The sequence below is a fragment of the Chrysemys picta genome, chromosome 6 (genome assembly GCF_011386835.1).
Source record: "Chrysemys picta bellii isolate R12L10 chromosome 6, ASM1138683v2, whole genome shotgun sequence".
Lineage (NCBI taxonomy): Eukaryota > Metazoa > Chordata > Testudines > Emydidae > Chrysemys > Chrysemys picta.
Genome location: NC_088796.1, coordinates 5,140,755 through 5,160,945, shown reverse-complemented (window position 1 = coordinate 5,160,945; position 20,191 = coordinate 5,140,755). Strand labels below are relative to the sequence as shown.

The window sequence follows — 20,191 nt, the reverse complement described above, 5'->3', positions numbered from 1 at the left end:
TCTGAATGTGAATTAGAGTCAGTAACTATCATTTTAATCAAACCCTTGCCTTACCTGAAAGTAAAATTTCTGTCCTGATGTCCAAAAGCTCTTTCGAAATCTTTTAATGCACAACTTTAAAGCAAACGTGCACTAGACTTCCATTATATTAAAAACAACAATATAACAAAGGTATTTGTACCAGCTCTTCCACTTTTATTGGGACTATAGGCTTGTGATTTCAATGCTATTGTATTGCCAGTTTTGATTAATCTAAAAGTACAGTGCTCAGAAATAAATGTTGAGGTGTTTTCTCAAGGGGAAAAGAGGTTTCCATTCAAATACAGGGCTTGATCCTATAGCTCTTAGTCAAACATGTATTCCCATCAATTTTCCTCAGTAGAACTTCTCACATGAATAAAGATTACGGTCTCTATATTTGAATGGAAACCTCTTCACCCTTGAGAGAACATTACAGTTGAGATCATCTGACATGCTCGAGATAAAAGTCCCCTCCTGATACAGGGGGTCCCTGGTATACGTTTGGGTTGCATTCCTGAAAGGGGCGATGGATACTGAAACGATGAATACCGGGGAATTTTTCCCCATAAGAAATAATGGCCCACCCCGCCTTTTCCCGTGCAGTTCCACCCCCTTCTTCAAGCGCACCCCGTTCCCGCTCCTCCCCGCGCCTCCTGAATGCCAAGGGAAACACCGAAAGAAAAGCCACGCAAAAGGTGAAGTGACAGATATGCGGATCGGAACCAACGTGAATCGGAACAGGTTCCCCTATTGACGAGCGATGGATACGCAAAACGACGGATAAGGGGGAGACGTATACCAAGATGTATACCGATATTATCATAGAATCATAGAATATCAGGGTTGGAAGGGACCTCAGGAGGTATCTAGTCCAACCCCCTGCTTATGTAAGGTGGCTATACTGAAAAATATGAGAAACTGACCAGAACAAAGGCAAAACGAAAGCATAAGCACCGCAAGATACTAAAGCTTATTCTTATCCAATACTGGTAAATAGCAGTTGGTGAATTCAACTGAATCTTTTTTTTACCAGTGTTGGAAAGTCCCAAGTGCTAATTAATGTTTCCCTCCCCACCGGATTTTCCATCCCCCTTGTAGAAGTTATGCATTGTTTGATTCTAGTTATACATAATGTTCATTTAGAGTCTATGAAGAAGGATCTTCCTTTTTAAACTCCTAAAGGCGTGATTAACTGTGCCAGTTAACTCCAAACATAGTGAAATAAAAGTTAATAGTTATTACCTGATACAAGAATGAGGTAGTCCATAATTATACCCGGAAATATGAGTTACTCTTTGTATGATGGGAGCTTCAGAATCCCCCAATAGAGGGGCAATATTATTTGATGAATATATTGTAGGACAGTCCAGTTCATTTTGTGTGCATGTTCCAGGAACATTCAGGATGTCTCTTCTGGTTATTTTATTGTCCTCTGAGTCCCCTGGTAGAACATGTCCTAACATTTCCACCAAACTTTCCTTCTCTTTGTTAGCACAGAAATCAGAGAAACTCTGCAATTCAAGTTCACAGTCTTTACCTGTTCCATCCTTTTTCTCAAAGAGGGACTCAAAATGTAGTTGTCTACGAGGACCTGACCTGGTCACCTGAGGTTGGATGTAGAGATCACATGGTTGAAAATCTTGCTTGGTTGTGTCTGCGCCTTCCTCTTCTTCCTGCATAATTTTGATGATTCTAATGAGTTGAAAGAGGCGCTTGCGATCATTCATGTTATGGACCCCTAGTTTGGCATAATCTTTCATGGCAATCTTGGCTAGTTCATCTATCTTCTGAAGGCCAAGGGCAACAAACTGAGGATAATATTTTTCAAGTTCTGCCTCACAAAGGCATTCGTACAGACACGATGCCATCTTCAATTTAAGCTCTATTAGAAATCAAATGAAAGAAACATTAGATCCATACAAAACAGTCATAGCGGACAAAGAAAAAACATAGCATTTCCCCAGCTATCTATAGATGTTATTATCTACAACTAGGCTAGGCACAAATTAAAATCCAGGCTGCCATAGACTGAACTGTCTGACATTATGAAATGTAGTAACTGGAAAAAATATACCAAATGAAGGGAAAGCAAATTATTTCTATACATACAAAAATGTACAATAAAACAACAAACAGAGATATACACATATCCACAGTCACTTACTGCTGCAGACTCCCTGCACTTGTGATGTCTACTCAATGAATGCCACAGGCTACGGAAACCCAGTCCACCAGCTACAGAATGTAACGTGCCTAATTTTAGATGCTCAACTTAATGTCCAGGCATGTGGTCCTATTGATATACTTTTGTTAATTAATCATGGGTAAGAAGTGGATAAGGACAGATTCAAAGATCAAGCCTAAAAGGTAAAGGATTATTATATGTATTATATAGAGAAAAAACACACTCTACAGCATAGGCATAGATACATGCTTTCTTTTTTAAGTTTAGATTTCCTGTGTATTCTGTGGACCATGTGCATTTTCTCAGCTGTATTTGACAGGAACATATTATCCATAAACCGAAATGTACTGTAGCCTCTCCAAATCTGTATAAAGTTATTGGAACTCCATACTCAGGTTTTCTGGAAATATTTGAAAAATATCCGGCATTGTAGTTAAATATGTGAAAATTACTCTCAATTCTCAAACCTTTGTCTTCCTACCATGATGTATTTTGCAAATGTTTATTTCCAGCACGATTAACATCTGCAAACATTCTTAACTTATTGTATAAGAAAAACAAATCCTAAAACTACCTATATCCTTGCCTATATATATGAAAATATCTTTCTAGATGTTGGTACATAATCTAAAACCAATGGGCCTTCACTCCTGACTGGAGATTTTTGACTGTTAACATCAGCCTACAAATAAGAAATTGTGTGTTACTAAAAGCCTTTCCCCCCCACCAGTAATGCTGGTTACATTCATTTCCACAGTAAGGGCATGTCTTCACTACCCGCCGGATTGGCGGGTAGCAGTCGATCTATTGGGGATCGACTTATCGCATCTAGTGAAGATGTGATGAAATCGATCCCTGAACGCTCTGCCGTCGACTCCGGAAATCCACCGTGGCAAGAGGTGGAAGCGGAGTCAACGGGGGCGCGGCAGCGGTCGACTCGCCGCCATCCTCACAGCCAGGTAAGTCGACCTAAAATATGCAACTTCAGCTACGCTATTCACGTAGCTGAAGTTGCGTATCTTAGGTCGACCCCCCCCCCCCCCCCGTAGTGTAGACCTAGCCTAATATATTGTTTAAGAACCCCCCCCCCCCAATCTTCACCTGCTATCATTAAAATCAATGGCAAACTAAGTCTGTCTAGTAAAAATATACCTTCTGTCTAATACTATGCTGACTGAATAGGATATTGCAGAAATTTAAAAGCTGCATTAGACTTAGGAGCAGGGGTCTGATTTATAAAGAAGGATCAACCAGAATAAAATTACCAGTGGTTGAGCAGTAAAACTTAACAAGTTTGAAGGCAAAGCCACTGTTAAATGGGGAGTCCTAATCAATGTTTCGGTGGGAAATTCCAAGTAAAGATAGAGCTGCTGCTGAGATTATTAGTTCCTCGGGAAAAAACAGAACAGAGAATTAAAAGAGAAAGGTGTGAGGAATCAAATAGCTCAAGTAGTCTAGCCGCCATACACAGTCTGGGTGGAATGTTTAAAAGCACTCAGCATTCTGCTAACTCTACTAATTTGGAAGTTAATGGGAGAAAGTTAAGCCATCATTATCCCAGCCTATATGTTCAAACAGTAACTCTAGTTAGGATCCCACTCACTGGTACAGATGACCTTGTCTGTGTGGTGAAAAGAGTAAATGGAACACTAGGCTGGCAAACTCATTTCAGATGCCAAGAATCATAAACGTTCAAGATGGAAAAGATCTGTTAGATTCCATGTTTCATAGATTTATAGATTCTAGGACTGGAAGGGACCTTGAGAGGTCATCAAGTCCAGTCCCCTGCCCTCATGGCAGGACCAAATACTGTCCATTTCTTGTTGGCCAGTGCAGGATTATGCCCTAGATTATATTTACCATCTTTATATTACATATAATATTAAACACAAACATTAACAGCAGCATAAAAAAGCCAGTTACAATATTTACTCCCCTATAACTGAATTGGGTTCAGCTTTGTGGAGACTGAAAGAAAGGAAAATAGGCAGACTTGTCTGGGTACAGAAGTTATGAGATTTTTTTTTTTTAAAGTTCCAAGATTCTATAAGAAATTAAGTTTTTATATATATTCCATGATGAAGTATACAAAGAGTTGAATGGCTTTTCCCCCCTAAAAAGGATAATTTAATGTATGTAATAATTTTTAGGCATCAAGAAGAGTACACATTTTGATTTTCAAACAAAAATTCAATTCTTCAAAAAAATTGCTTTCTTGTTTCATTTCTTGAGAGGGGCTAGCCCAGTTATTTGCATGTTTTCTAGAAACACTACATTGTTAACTCCAGTGCCATCTGCTGGTGAAGAAGGAGACTTCCCTGATTTTCTTATCATGAATAACCATCAGTCTTCTGAGTTTTCATCAGGATGCAAGTACATGCATTTTGTACACATCAGGCAATGATGTTCTCTCAAGCAAAAATCTAAAACAACATACTTCATTACAATATTTTAATATCAAAGCCTGATCTTGCTCCCATTGAAGTCAATGGCACAACTTCCAGTGGGAACAGAATTGAGCCCCAATCCTAGGATCTGTTAAACTACTTGATTATGAAAGACATTTGGAAAAAGGGGAGCTGTTTCTGTGCAAGTTGAGTTTTCTATCGAAACATATTTATAAGGTCAAGCCACATCAAGTGTAGAGAGCAATTTGTCACTCAATTTGTTTTAGATTTCTGTTCTTCATAGAAACACAGGGCGCTTTGCAACTCTTTGCAATTCAAAGTGGTTGCCATTCACATCTTTGGATGGCACAAAGATTCACCTTTATTTTGTAATGCTCACATTCATCTCATGCAAAGTGACACAGTTGGTTTGACAGAAGACACTGAAACAGGCCTGTCATATCAAAAATGAAACATATTGAGTCTGTTACCTACAGTACCCTAGTTACTAATATACATGCAACCTGACAGAGGGATAGTTATTGACTCTTCTAAGTTTCAGATTTGAAACATCCAGGATCTCTGGCTTAGGGACAGTAAGCGAGGGCCTGTCTGCTGTGCATGGACATTAAAAATGCCATGGTATTTTGGTATAAGAGGGGCTTGCTGGAATGTCCTCAGCCAAAGTGTTACACACTCACAATGCAGTGCTGTGTGCCAAATAACCATTTGGCTCCATTTCAGTACCAATATATGTAAGTTGAAAAGCATTATGAGACTATAAAACAATATTATCATAACCTATATCCAAAACTTAGTGTAAAGTGCTACACGTTTTCTTATACTATGAACTTATCTTCTGACAATCCCGTGCCTGTTAAATTTGCTGGAACAGATGACTAATATACATATAAGCAAAACAACAGAAAAATAGTGATGTAAGGCAGTACTTTAGTTTTATATCATTATATATAGTTTTGGCATCATAATCATAGAATCACACCATGAATGATTTGTCATCAGAAAAGAATTCCAGTGCGTGGTATTAGATGTTTGCTTTTCTCAAAAAAGACATACAGATAGAGAAAAACTGGGCAACAGGAGTGGATGCCAATGGAAACCTTGTTTTCAGAAGCCAGGGAATTTGCTAGACAATCCGCCTCTTACCACAAAATTGTGCTCTAGGATTAGAGCCATCATTTAAAAATGTTTCTAATAATAATAACCATAATCATAAATTAGCTCTTATAGACTTTTTCATCCACAGCTCTCAAAGTACTTTACACACCAGAGTATCTTTATCCCCATTTCAGACATGGGGAAATGGAGGCACAAAGTGGTGACAACCTTAAAAATGTGAACAAATGCAATGATGCCTTTCAAATCAACAGGTGTAAGGGAGGCATGAAATGTCTGCCTTCAAGTCAGTGGAGTGTTAGCTCTAAAGCTTAATGTATGCAGTATTGTTCTAGCCATGTTGGTCCCAGAATATTAGAAAGACAAGGTTGGTGAGGCCAGCTTGAAAGCTTGTCTCTCTCACCAACAGATATTGGTCAAATAAAAGATATTACGCCACCCACCTTGTCTCTCTAAATCTTAATGATAGTTTAATTGTTAATGTTTTACTCATGGTGATTTTAGTTGATGTCCGACAAGGTTAACTAATAATTGGTGATCTATGTCCTACAACCTTGTTTACCTATTTGCATGGTGCCTATCACTGCAGTATCCCTGGCTTTTTAAACTACTTTTTAAAAACAAGTTCATGAATGTGAGGAACTGGGAGACACAGAATAGGCAAGTCCTATGCATGTTACCTCTCCAGCTCACAGTTCTACCAACACATCTCACTTGTCATCTGCAACAATACTACTCCAGCCCTGAAACTCTCTTGAGCACAGACTGCCAATCATGCCAAAGTTCTTGGTGGTTTTATGAAGTATATAAATAGGGGACTAGAATGAGACCGGTCTAGCCAGACAATTCTGCATTGGCCTCGGGTGCAAGGGTAGAGATGAACTACATGACCTCATAGATCTCACTCCATCTCTAGCTTCTTTGAACTCCAAACTGATTTTCAGCTGTAGCCCAAGGCTGAATCTGAACTCAGGACTCTAGAGGTGAAAGGCTAATGCAGTGGTCACCAAACTGGGGGGCATGCCTAGTGGGGCACAGAGGAATGTTCAAGAGGGCTTGCGGCAGTGCCCGGCCCGGCCCCCACAAGAGTGGGGAGTGAGCGCCATGCTTCCAGCCTCACTCCGCCCCCAGACCAGCTCCACCTCTGTCCCGTTCAGCCCCCAGTCCTGCTCCACCTCCAGGCCCAGCTCTGTCTTCACGCCAGATACGTTCCCAGTACCACTCCTCCCCCCTGCTCCACTCTCAGACCAGTTCTGCCTCTAGCCCCAGCTCTTCCCCCATCCCCAGTTCTGCCCCCAGCTCCACCTTCAGCCCAAGCTCCGCTGCTGAGGAAGCCTTGGCTGTGCAGTAATGAAGGGGGCGGGGCGGGCGTGGAGAGATTCCATTAATGGTAAGGGGGAGCATGACTGGAAAGTTTGTGCACTACTGGACAAGTGCACTATCCCATTACACTCTGCAAGGTATTTTACACTTCTCTGACCATTTGTAGTTCCCTATCAATTATTATGATCTGTATTACATCAGTGGCTAGAGGTGACAGCCATGGCAAGGCTCCATTGTGCTAAGCACTGTACAAGACATATAGTAAAAGACAGTCCCTTCAACAAAGAGCTCACAATTGTAGTGAATACAAAATGCAATAGGTGGGGGTAGGAACCAAACAGGTGCAAAAGTGTGAGAGGGAATGGGGTAACAGTAATACGAGCACAATTTCCCATAAATTAGTTATGTGATTTGTGGATATAAAATATTTATCAGAGCAGAGGGCACATTTGTAAGGCCACAATATTATACCATGCTACTCACTATGTATTTATGCACCTTGATATTATATACTTCTATATGTTGCTGGAACAAGAATTATACAAGCCCATTTTGAAGAAACAGGGAAGAAAGCTGAACACTGGAAAAGGACAACTGTTTACATATTCTAGTATGAGAAAAGCATTCGGAAGAGGAGCATAGATCTTCCATGTTATCCGATAAACATTTTACATCTGGACAATGAAAAACTATTTCTATTCTCCCCATACACCAAGTTTCCTAATTCCTATGTTACTGATACATTAATGATCGTGCCCCAATCTGGTAATTGGACTACCATTAAATTTAAGCGTGATCTGAAACTGATTAAAAAGCCACAACCAAACACAAATTTTGTTCTTTTGAAATAAATTAGGGGTTTTTTAATTTACAAAAGCCTGCTAATTATTATAATCATTCCCTCTTATTAATTATAGGCTGATGACCTCAGCAGAAGAGACTCCATTCCACAGCTGATACTCGACAACTGCTTAAAACAACAGCTGAATGGAGATGGGAAATGTCTAATATTCAACCACATGCCAATGAAAAATAATCTGTGGGTTATATTAGGATGCTGATTATTTGAAAATTGTGCCTAGGCTCCTCCTGTAGGCAACGCTTCCAAATGGTTTAGAATGTTTGTTTCATTTTGTAACTACATAAAGGCAAGTTGCTGTATGTTTGAAGTTATCCTTTCACTCTGTGTATGTGTTTACTAAATCAGTTTCATAGCAACCAACTTCCTCTGTATTTATAGTTTCCCCAACTCAAAAGCCCCCACATTTCACCAATTGCTTAGATTTTCCAGTTCAGTGGAGAAGAAAAAATCAGAATCAATTTAGGCTCTGTCATGGAGACGCTCTCGGTCGGACAATTCTGAGCAGTTCATCTCATTGCACGGTGCTCTTAAAGAGTGAATGGGTAAGAGGGCATATGGTTTTCAGAGAGGTACATGAACGTGATCCGGTCACTATTGCTAGTGCACACAAAGAGAAAGTGCCAGGCACTCAGATGTGGTGGGGGCCATAAAAGTAGATAGACTGGGTATGTCAGTGAACTCCTTCAGAGTATGTGAGAAGAAGGATAATTGTTATAAATATGCTGTCTAACTTAACAGCATCTATTTCAAACATCTATTAGGCCTTTCCCCTCAGCAGGCTGCATTTCAGTGATTCCTGGGTGTGTATCAGCATATCCATGTGCTGGATGCTTTGAGACAAAAAGACTTTTATCTCTACTATTATTCTTAATAATTTATATTATTGTGGCTCCTCACAGCCTGTCATGGACCAGGACTCCATTGTGCCAGGCACTGTATAAACAGAAGAAAGAAAAAGAGACAGTCCCTGCCCCAAAGAGCTTACAGTCTAAATAAACACCCTGTCACAATGAGCTGAATATAAATCTGAGCAGGCAAATGACCATACTAGGTGTCATGACCACAACTTGGAAGGAATCCATGGGCCTGACCTTATTTGCATAAAATAGAGCAAATTGCAGCCAATCTGCTTTTCTTAATAGATACGAGGAGGTGGCAGCCCACCTGAGATTGCAGGAGCCACAATACAATGTCAGGGTAACCAAGAGGATCAAGGCAGAGCATTCCACGCTGGGTGCAGTAGTCACAGCCTTCGTGACACTCAAACCGAATCAAACAATGGGGAGCATCCATTAGGACTTGTCACTCCCTGGCAAAGCTCAGACTGAGATGGGGCAGTGCTCACTGGTACCCAGCATCTCTGTGGCGATGCTCAGATCAAGATGTGGCAGCACCGGCTGAGATCCTGTCTCCACAGGGCAATATCCACAGTGAAATAAGGCAGGGCCTGATGAGACCCATTGGCTTGGCAACAGCAGAGGGTCGAGACGGGGCACTGCCCAAAGGCAGTTGGCAGCTCTGTGGTGGCACTTGGCTCACAATGGGGTAGTGCCCACTAGAATCCATATTCTCAACACCGATGTTCAAATAAGAATGAGGCAATGCATGCTGGGACTTGTCACTTCTTTGGCAGTATTCAGATCAGTGCTAACTGATGGCCATATGCTGGGAAGCAATTTTCCTCCAGGTCTGACTGGCAGTGACCTTGGGGGGTTTTTCCCTCCATCTTCCTCTGCAGCATGTAGGTGCGGGCACTTGCCGGGATTACCTGGCTGTATTTCACTTCATCATTTCCCTATTGTGCCTCAGTCCCTCCTATTCTCTGCCTGTGGCACATAATACTCTGGTTTTCGGTATGCTAGAATACTGTGGTCTCCTTTCGAGTGCCGGGAGCTGGGCGGCCTGTGCTAAGCAGGGGTCAGAGTAGCTGATCTGGGGGTCGCTGCTGCTGGCCTTGGACTCTGGGTCTCTATGAGACGGGGCAGCACCTCCTAGGACCCATTGTCAATGGCATCATCCATTCTGAGACAGGGCAGGGGCAGATCTGGGCCTCCTGGTCTCTGGGGCAGTGTGGGACCCGCTGGTGACCTTCACCTGCTCAGGGGGACCCGTAACGTGCCTGCTAATGCTGGGCTGGAGACAGGCTTCCGGACCCACCAGCTCCATGGCCACGGCTGTCTAGAGAAGGGGCCCCACTCGACCTGCTGGTTTGCACGATGCTCGGCTCGAGGATGGGCAGCGCCCCCTCGGCCCCGCTGTCTCCATGGTAACGCCCAGGACCAAGACAGGTCAGGGCCCATCGGCTCTCTGGCAACTGCACCCTAACCTCCCCCCACTTGGGGTGCCCCCGCCCTCTGACCCCGCTGCCCTCTCACCCCAGGAGCCCCCGTGCTACGTACCTGCGGGCAGCACCGCTCCCGCCCTCCCCGGGGCTAGCGCCCGGCAGGCTCGTGACTCGCGCCCCACGCAGGCTCTGGCAGCCGCGACTAGGCCGCGTCCCCATAGCAACGCCGCCGACCCGGTTCGAACGCTCGCGCCCAGACTGGCGCCGCCCGGGCCCGGAACAAGCGAATGGGACGCAAAGGAAGGGGCGGGGCTTTCCCCGCCGACCAATCGGAAGCCAGGGGGGTGTGACGGACCGCGCGAGCTGCCAAATCCCATTCAGAGCGTCCCAAATCGAGCCCTCCCATTGGCTCTTCCCTGCATGTGTGATCGGCTGAGGCTGGTGTCAGGGTGTATCAGCCCCGCCCCTTAGCGCTGATTCCTTTTGTCCCGGAAGAGTAGGAGCTGGCAGGCAGGTGAGAGGGGGCTGGGTTGGGGTGGGGCAGGCTCCGTTATGGGGGAGGGGGACCTGGGCGTGATTTGAGAGGGCGGGGGTGGGTTTACGGGAATGGAGCCCCTGCGAGTGATTGGGAGGGAGGAGAGGGGGGCAGTGGGGGGTGGGGAGGGCAGGGGGGCCCTGGGGTTGATTGGGGCAGTGGGGGGTGGGGAGGGCAGGGGGGCCCTGGGGTTGATTGGGGCAGTGGGGGGTGGGGAGAGCGGGGGGGCCCTGGGGTTGATTGGGGGGGGAGAGAGAGAGGCAGGCCTTGGGGTTGATTGGGGGGAGAGATGGGGGGGCCCTGGGTTGATTGGGGGCGAGAGAGGGGGGAGCTGACACTGTTGTGGGAGTGGGCGAACCCGGCCTCTCGATTCCCAGTCTGCTGTCCCACCTCCACGGCAGATTTTCCGGCACATGCTTTGCACAGTGCGCTGCCCTGGCTCAGTCTGAAGGGCGCAGACACCCCTTGTTTCCTAGTGTGCGTGCGCTGCTCTCTGGACCCAGAGCACCCAGACCCCTCCTCTTCCCAGCATGTGCTGCGTTACCCTGACCGAAGAGTTCCAGACCCCATCCCATCCTACCACTCCCATGCATTACTAGTGTTGCAGCTCCACGTTTTCAAAAATCATGAGTCGGGCCCCAGAAAATTAGGGGATTAGTTTGAAAATCATAACAAGGTTTCTAACAACACAACACAGCTGGGCTTCTTTTTACTTGCCTTCTGGGGTTTGTGCCTCTAGGGGTCATGTTTTCAAGCTTTGCACCACAGTCAGGATTAGACACTTATTTTTTAGTTTTAAATGAAAACTGAGGGTTTCACGTTTCCACGTGGCTTTAAAAAACACGCCACATAGTACAAGTATCAGAGGGGTAGCCGTGTTAGTCTGAATCTGTAAAAAGCAACAGAGGGTCCTGTGGCACCTTTGAGACTAACAGAAGTATTGGGAGCATAAGCTTTCGTGGGTAAGAACCTCACTTCTTCAGATGCAAGTGTACATAGTACAAGAATCACAATAAAATCACGTTGGCTGAGTTCTCTTCCCAGCTCTGCCGCTGACCCTGGCGCTAGTTAAAGCACTATAGAAGAGGTAGATATATTACTCAGCTTTGATCTGCGCAACCTGGATTTCCTCTTCCCTCTGCATCTTCTACTCAGCCTCCAGCAGGCCAGCTCCTTCTCTTTCCCATGTACACTATTCCTCCCTGAATGGAGCGGCCTGGCTCCCCCACTTCCTAGGATGCAAGTGGGCCAAGCCACTTCCCATCGCTTCTCAATGTGTACTGCTCCACCTACACCTACACCTAAACGTCTCACTGTTTCATACCCTGCCTCAACCCAAGTGGCCTTGAACTCCGTGTCTCCAACAAGCACTGTTACCTCCTTGGTTCAAGTTAGAACACCGCATACTAGGAGCCAGCTGGCAGTTGGTGGGAGCAGAGGGTGAGGCTGCTCCCTGCCTAATTCTCCTGTGGGTTTCTGGGGACCCACAAATGATACAGCCAGCTCCACCAGAGAGAGTGATGTCTCTCTACTGCTCTTTCTTAAACGGGGATCACAGCCCTTACCTCCCTCATGGATAGGGCCCTACCAAATTCATGGTCCAGTTTGGTCAATTTCACGCTCATAGGATTTAAAAAATTGTAAATTTCATGATTTCAAATATTTAAATCTGAAATGTCACAGTGCTGTAATTGTGGGGGGTCCTGACCCAAAAAGGAGTTGTGGAGAGGTTGCAAGGTTATTGTAGGGAGGGTTGTGGTGCTGCTACCCTTATTTCTGCGCTGCTGCTGGCGGCGGCACTGCCTTCAGAGCTGGGCAGCCGGAGAATGGCGGCTGCCAGCCAGGAGCCCAGCTCTGAAGGCAGAGCCGCCACCAGCAGCAGCACAGAAGTAAGAATGGTTTGGTATTTCCATCCTTACTTCTGCGCTGCTGCTTTCAGAGCTGGGCCCTTGGTCAGCAGTTGCCACTCTCTTGCTGTCCAGCTCTGAAGGCGGCAGTGCAGAAGTAAGACTGGCATGGTATGGTATTGCCACCCTTAGTTCTATGCTGCTGCTGGTGGATCACTGCCTTCAGAGCTGGGTGTTCTGCCAACAGCCGCTGCTCTTTGGCCGCCCAGCTCTGAAGGCAGTGTGACCCCCCCCCCCCAAATAACTTTGTGACCCTCCCCCACAACTCCCTTTTGGTCAGGACCCCCAATTTGAGAAATGCTGGTCTCCTGTGAAATCTGGTCTTTTGTGTGCTTTTACCCTATACTACACAGATTTCACGGTCTGTGACGCTCTTTTCATGGCAGTGAATTTGGTAGGGCCCTACTCATGGAGGGTTGGAGGATGAATCAGTTAATATCTGTAGGTGACAAACTCTTGAAATGGCTCTGTGAGAAATACAGGAATGAGAGGGAGGTTGAAGAGATGTAGTATATTAAATTGTCATTGAAAAGTTTGGTGAGGGGAGTTGAGAATCACGTGCGCTTGATGGAGAAATGGCTCGGTGAGATTTTCTGGCCTGTGTTATACAGGAGGTCAGACTCACTAGATGTTTTAATGGTTCCTTCTGGCCTTAAAAGCTATGATTATGTACATAGGGTGCAAAGAGCTAAGATCCTGGGTAGATGTTTAGACTGAACCAGCTGGCGGTGAGGGACATGTTTGCAGGTCGACACACACCAGGGCTAATCCTGCTTTCACCTGTTTCGCAGCAGGGCTGGTGTCTGCTGTCTAGGCACAACTCACAGCTGGACTTGTTTGCTTGGACACAGATGTGCTTTGCAAATGAGAATTGTTGACAGGTTTCAGAGTGGAGGTTCTTCCCATGTCTAGCTTCCATACTCTTGAAGCATGGAATTTCCAGGCATGTACAGGAGATGGTGCTAATATCCTACATAATTGGCTTGCATTGCTACAGACCTGAAGAGCAGGTAGAATCACTCCTAATGATTTCAGATCCTCCAGAATGGATACATACAAATCTCAGAGCTTTGCTGATTACCCTCGTGCCACAGGTGCCGTACCAATGGGTGGAAATACCGGCATAGCTTGCGGCCTATTGACAGCAACTAAACAGTAGGGGAGCAGCCTTACTACTGGTTAGTCAGGACAGCTGGATACTAACCTGGGACTGCCACAGCTTCCTGGACAAGTCACTTCCCCTCTCTGTGCCTTAATTTTCCCATCTGTAAAATAGAGGGAACAGTATCACCTCTGTATACAACCAGACAATCCAAATGGAAACAGGGATCCTGGGCCCCTGGGCTTCCCCTTCTCACTTCTACCACTGACTTGCTGGCCAGTCCCGTGCAACGTGTATCACATCTGGAAAAGAGCTTGTCTAATGCTCTGCTACTTCCTGTGAGTTTTAAGGTGTAAGCAGTCTCTGAGGATAGAAGACTTAGAAACGGAGTATTTATCATTGATTTCCCTTGGTTTTATTCTCTTCTCTTCCAATATTCTTTGTGGTTTGTAGTTAACAACTGCTAAGATTTCATGCTCCAATGGGTGGAACCAGCTGAGCTTGTTTGATTTTTGTGTCAGGTTTTATGTAGTTCGTGACTTGGTGGTTTCAAGGCAAAGGAAAGAGGATATGCTTTCACCCTGCTAAGCAGAGGTGTAACTATAACTACTGACATCGTTATGTGCATGTCTTCATGCATGCTGGAGATAAATATCATGGAGAAGTTTGGGATGTCCATCTGAACTCTAGCAGAGCGCCGTAGCAAGGTTGTCCAAACAAATCACCAGGGGCTGGTTCAGAGGAGTTTAACAAAAAGTAATAACAAAAATATATTTTAAATCAGAAAAAAAAACCAACAAGCAAAACACACCTTTCTATACTATAATATCAATCCATTTACCCATCCAGAGTACTCCCAATTTCTTATAACAGGCCTAGTTTCCTCTAGATGACCAGTCCTAAAATTATGACTGTAGCTGAGATGGAGACAGGAGTTTTATAGAGGGCTTCCTTATCCAGAATCCTGCAGAGAAAGGAAGTCTCCCCCCTGTCTGTCTGGGTGATTGACAGTTTATCTAGCAAATCAGCTCTCTCCCCCTCACTTCTGGTTCAATAAGGGCTTTACCCCATCACATACTTCACATCTAGTGCAATTGCCTCTGTAGATGCTGCATTACAGTGCTGTTATTCCTGCTTGTCATGATTAATCCTCTGCATTCATATTTGCTTTCATTGCAGGTAGCAGGAGGACCATGGCTCTAAGAGCATGTGGCTTGATAATCTACAGGAGGCTACAGGCAGGATCCCCTTCTTCTAAAGTCGGTGACAACATTGAATACCTTCTCCTGCAGACATCCTATGGCACTCATCACTGGACCCCGCCCAAAGGTGATGGTTGTTCCAATAACGCTAAAATAGATCAACACTAATGTTCCTTGTATCCAAGAACCAGAGACGTTATAGAATGTAAAGACCTCTAAGGGCAAATCGTCTAATGGCTACCAGTCTTTTGTGGCAGTTGAGACAATTAACTATATTAGCACCAGAGCTGTGTCACCCACCTTTTACTCAACTGCATGCACCTTATTCTGCATTGAAGCTTGGGCAATGGCCAGACCTGGGTTTGCATTAGCCCAAGCTCTATGGCAAGTAGAATGTGTATAACTAATTGGGAGGCAGGCCCTGGTAGTGCCCTGGGGCGTAGTACAGAGGCTCATCACTAAGGTTAAAATTTTTGTCATGGACAGGTCACGGGCAATAAACAAAAATTCACAGGAGCCCATAACCTGTCTGTGCTTTCACTAAAAATAACCGGTGGGCAGGGCTAGGTCAGGGGGAGGAATGACAGCTGGAGTCTTGTTGGGAGGTGTGGGGGAAAACTGCCAAGCCTTCCCACCATAGCAGGGACACAGCCTGTGCTCCAGCAGTCGCAGCCACAGCGGGGGGACACAGCCCCCACTCCGGAGCTGGCCACAATTGCAGGGCAGAGGCACGCAGTCCCAGCTTCAACCCCAGCTACAGGCACACAGCCCCAGCCGGGTCGGGGGCAGGGGCACACAGCCTCGGCTCCAGCCCCTGCTGCAAGTTGTGGGGCAGGAGCTCACGGCCCCAGATCCAGCCACAGCTGCAGGGCAGGGGTGCATAGTCCCACCTCCGGCCCAGCTTCAGCTGCGGACAGTTGAAGCCAAAGAAGTCGCAGAGGTCACGGACTCTATGACTGCCCTGACCTCTGTGACTAAATCGCAGCCTTACTCATCACTCAAGGTGAATGGCAGAGAAGGCATTTGGTTGAACCTCCCTCAGACTCTGGGAGTGGGGAGCATTCAACGCAGAAATCACTTTTAACGTTCAGATTTTATTCTCTCTTCCCCCTCTTCCTCAACTCGTCTTGATAGTTCCTGGCTATCCCGGACACAATGTCACATGCGCTTGACCACACCTAGATAAATATTTATTTTGTACAGGTCACTAACCAAAACAATCTCATAGCGTAATCTCAGTGCAACTTTGCCCCATGTAAAGAAAAAGGTAGGCAAACCTCTCCCCGTATCCTCTGAGTCAAAAACATGGGTAAGTAGAATTTGCAGTGTGCCGGAAAGCCAACAAATCTGGACTGTGACCATCCACTGTGTAAAGAGAGTTCTGTGATTGAGCGTTCCTCATCGAGAATGTCCTGACGCTAGCCACAAGTGTTCCAGCCGATCCTAGCTGCCACAGTATCCCAAAGGGATATAGAGGCACCTCAGATAGCCAGGAGCCACACCATTTAGGACTTTTTAGGTCCATACCATTATGGCAATCTTTAATTTTATATGGAAACAAACCGGTAGCCATTGCAGATCCTGGAATACTAAGTGAATGAGCCATTGCGTTCTGCAGTTGCTCAGTGGGCTTCAGGCATAGGTAGAGCAAATTGCACTGATAAAATCTGGAGGTGATGAAGTCGTGGATAAACGTGGCAAGCTCCAGATTTGAACGAAAAAGTCATAACCATCTTGCCAAGAGCACCTGGGTGGAAAAGCCACTTTGAGCCACAGCTGGTTTTTGATCTTTTAAAAGTAACTTATGCAGCTCCCAGCCCCATAGTGTCACTTTGTACTTCCAAATACCAAAAGGCAGGCAGAGCTCTGCTTCGTCATCTCCGGATGCTTCCCTTAGCCTACCAGCATCAACTACATCTCCTTTGATGTGAGTCCTAAGTTCAGCTATATACTTAGAAAACTGACCCTGTCAGCTGAACCTGATGAAAAGAGAGATGTAGAGTTAACTGTCCTCCCACAGCCTAATGGCATGACAGCCTAACCCTTGAAGTGGATCAGGTCTCAGATTGGGAGTCATTGGAGAGCAGGGACCCCCAGTGTGATGTACTTTCGTTGGCCTTTCTTGCTCAGGCTACTGCATGTGGTACCATCTGAAGCTCACCATCATGCTACAGCAGGACTGCATGGAGGTCTTTTTTTTTTTTGTCTTTTATGCTGGCCATTCACACTTTAAATTAATGGAGATACACCTCTCTCATAGAGCTGGAAGGGACCTTGAAAGGTCATCGAGTCCAGCCCCCTGCCTTCACTAGCAGGACCAAGTACTGATTTTACCCCAGATCCCTAAGTGGCCCCCTCAAGGATTGAACTCACAACCTTGGGTTTAGCAGGCCAATGCTCAAACCACTGTGATGCTTTTGATACCACATCCCCCATAGCTGCCTTGCATTCATACCTAACAGGAGGGGTAGGAGTACTGAGCCTCGTAGTACACATGGCAGAGATCTTGGGACATAGGCAGAATGATCCCACTCGTGTCTCTGGTTCTCTCAGGGGAAAAAGAGCAGAGCCACTTGAGGACAGTTCTGGGCTCTGCAAGTGTTGTGCACAACACTCTGTGATCAGTCACACTGAAGGCTGCAGATTGGGGGGGGGGGGATCAACACAGACACTTTTGCCCAGGTTCTCAAAGGTATTAGGCTCCTAACTTTCATTGATTTCCCTTTGAGGATCTGGGTCTTTGTCTTTCCCCATCATCAGGTATGGACCAAAAAACCTATAGCTGTCTCTATAGCAGATCTAAAGACGTGTTCACTCCTGGTAATGCCACAGCTGTCTAACCATTACTTTCACCATAACCTTCCTCTATTGCCTTAGCTGGGGTAGTCGGTGTCATTGCCCATATGCCCCTGGTACTTAAGAAGGGTGGATGAAGCGCATCTGGATTACTGACACTGCCATCAGCATGGTATCTGGTCTTCAACAAATTTATATAAGGCAGTGTTTTCAACCTAAATAAAATTGAGGTCGTGCTGATAGGAGAGGGAAATTATTAGAGAAGCTGGTCCATCGACCTCTGCCTTTCTGGAGGATGTCTGCCATCAGATTATCAAGTTAGTGCCCACTACTAGGAGCCTGTTTGACCCTTTGGTGATCCTAGACTTGCAATTATAAATAGTGGTATGAAATAAGTCTTTCCCTCTATAGATGGCTGGGAGGCTGCACATCCCATTATAGCCCTCTATTGAAACCAGTAGAGTTACACCATGAATGAATTGAGCCCTTTATATTGTTCTCCTTCCGAAAGTTACTTTGACTCCCAGTTGCATGTGCTTTTCTGAGCCCTTGCCTGGTTTGTCCTATTTATGTCTCTGTCTGGAATTTTCATGAGAAAACTAAATCTGGCTTTTCTCAGGGAAAGTAAAAACAACTTAGGAATGTTATATTTATCCCTATTTGAAATGGTGATTGTAATCCTGAGGAATCCAGAGTGAATGGAAAGAACTAGAATAGTAACATGGCTGGCTTGGAGAGGGAAAGAGAAATAACCTTACTCCAGGCTGCTGCATGCCGCAGTACTATCATCCCATTGCAGCGATATTGGTCTCTTTAATTTGATATTAGTCATACAGCTACACAGCAGCTTCCATCCAAACCACTTTAGAAACATTACTAATTGTGTGTGTGTGTGTGTGTGTGTGTGTGTGTGTGTGGTATTAATAATCTCTTGATTCACCACTGAAATGCAGCCACATGTATGGGAGGTGAACCACAGCTCCTCTTTAACAGTGCAGAGCTACACTAATAATCATAGAATCATAGACTATCCGGGTTGGAAGGGACCTCAGGAGGTCACTTAGTCCAACTCCCTACTCAAAGCAGGACCAACCCCAACTAAATCATCCCAGCCAGGGCTTTGTCAAGCCTGACCTTAAAAAACCTCTAAGGAAGGAGATTCCACCACCTCCCTAGGGAACCCATTCCAGTGCTTCATCACCCTTCTAGTGAAATAGTGTTTCCTAATATCCAACCTAGACCTCCCCCACTGCAACTTGAGACCATTGCTCCTTGTTCTGTCATCTGCCACCACTACTGATAACAGTCTAGATCCATCCTCTTTGGAACCCCCCTTCAGGTAGTTGAAAGCAGCTATCAAATCCCCCCTCATTCTTCTCTTCTGCAGACTAAATAAATAAAACTAGGCTTCCCTTCCTGCCCAGGGCATCTAAGCAGTCAGCCACCAAGACTGCTTCAGAGACTGGCAAAAAGGGGACCGATGAAGGACGAAGGCTGTTATATCCTCTTATGAGATGTCACAAGCCATGCTGATCTGGACAAGGTCAATACTTGGGTGAAAGACCTCTAAGGAACACCTGGTTTCATGGGTCAGTAGGACATGCTCTTTCCTCTGAATCAGTAGTGAACCATTGGCCTGCTAGGGGCACTGTGCGCAGGAAGTGTCATCTTTCATCCGAAATATAAAAGGGAGGTTCCTGATCATTAACAACCCCCTGGCATTTTTAATAAGAGAAGGGTGCTAGTCCGTGTCCTGGATCCAACGTGGGTAGATTACGCCTACCTACATTTCCCCAGGCAGTTTGAATCAGATTTGGCATTCTTCACTTCTTGTCCCAAAATTTTTTGTATGTTGATACAAAATAATTATTATTTTGTGGGAGGTCCAGGTTGAATATTAGGAAACCCTATTTCACTAGGAGCGGGGCAAAGCACTGTAATGGGTTACCTAGGGAGGTGGTGGAATCTCCTTCCTTAGAGGTTTTTAAGGTCAGGTTTGACAAAGCCCTGGCTGGGATGATTTAGTTGGTGTTGGTCCTGCTTTGAGCAGGGGGTTGGACTAGATGACCTCCTGAGGTCCCTCCCAACCCTGATATTCTACGATTCTGTGATTCACTACTCAGCAGTTTTCATGTTTGGATATAAAACAATGATGTAAACTGAAGATCAAGTGCTTGGTGCTGCCCTTCATGAGCATCAGGCTCGTTGACTTCCTCATTCTGGTTCTGGCCTGCTTATGCATCCCTCTTGTTGATTAGTTTGTATTCACGTGGGACATCCCACTGACTTTGATGGGCTTGCTTGCTTGATTAAAAGAGGCAGAATCAGGCCCTAAGCCACTTAAGGGACAGCATTAATGAATCCTGTTCTCCTTAGCCAGAAATATGGTCTCTTCATCTGGGGCTTTGCAGGTGTGCAAGGCTCCAATAGGAACACAGGACTGGAAAGGA

The 20,191-nt window shown here is 45.5% G+C and overlaps 3 protein-coding genes across 5 annotated transcripts in view; 2 read left to right on the top strand and 1 right to left on the bottom strand.

The window, feature by feature from the left end:
• UBAP1 (ubiquitin associated protein 1) overlaps positions 1 to 8,212 on the top strand; it is a 99,093-nt gene extending 90,881 nt beyond the window's left edge. For both annotated transcript variants that reach the window (XM_042850726.2, XM_065549937.1), the window contains one exon: positions 7,971 to 8,212. In XM_042850726.2, coding sequence (XP_042706660.2) covers positions 7,971 to 8,114 — 144 coding nt within the window. In that variant the 3' untranslated portion in view covers positions 8,115 to 8,212. The remainder of the gene's footprint in view (positions 1 to 7,970) is intronic.
• The window catches only part of KIF24 (kinesin family member 24), a 38,803-nt gene extending 28,313 nt beyond the window's left edge, over positions 1 to 10,490 (bottom strand). The window contains exons 1-2 of one of the 2 annotated variants that reach the window (XM_024103656.3): positions 10,315 to 10,490; positions 1,264 to 1,903 (exon numbers count right to left, since the gene is read on the bottom strand). In XM_024103656.3, the coding sequence (XP_023959424.2) occupies positions 1,264 to 1,889 (626 nt within the window). In that variant the 5' untranslated portion in view covers positions 1,890 to 1,903; positions 10,315 to 10,490. Of the gene's footprint in view, positions 1 to 1,263; positions 1,904 to 2,185; positions 2,232 to 10,314 lie in introns of those variants that run through there. The other variant, XM_024103657.3, reaches the window with a different exon arrangement.
• A 91-nt stretch (positions 10,491 to 10,581) lies between these two features.
• The window catches only part of NUDT2 (nudix hydrolase 2), an 11,634-nt gene continuing 2,024 nt past the window's right edge, over positions 10,582 to 20,191 (top strand). The window contains exons 1-2 of the mRNA XM_005296222.5: positions 10,582 to 10,713; positions 14,923 to 15,072. Coding sequence (XP_005296279.2) covers positions 14,937 to 15,072 — 136 coding nt within the window. The 5' untranslated portion in view covers positions 10,582 to 10,713; positions 14,923 to 14,936. The remainder of the gene's footprint in view (positions 10,714 to 14,922; positions 15,073 to 20,191) is intronic.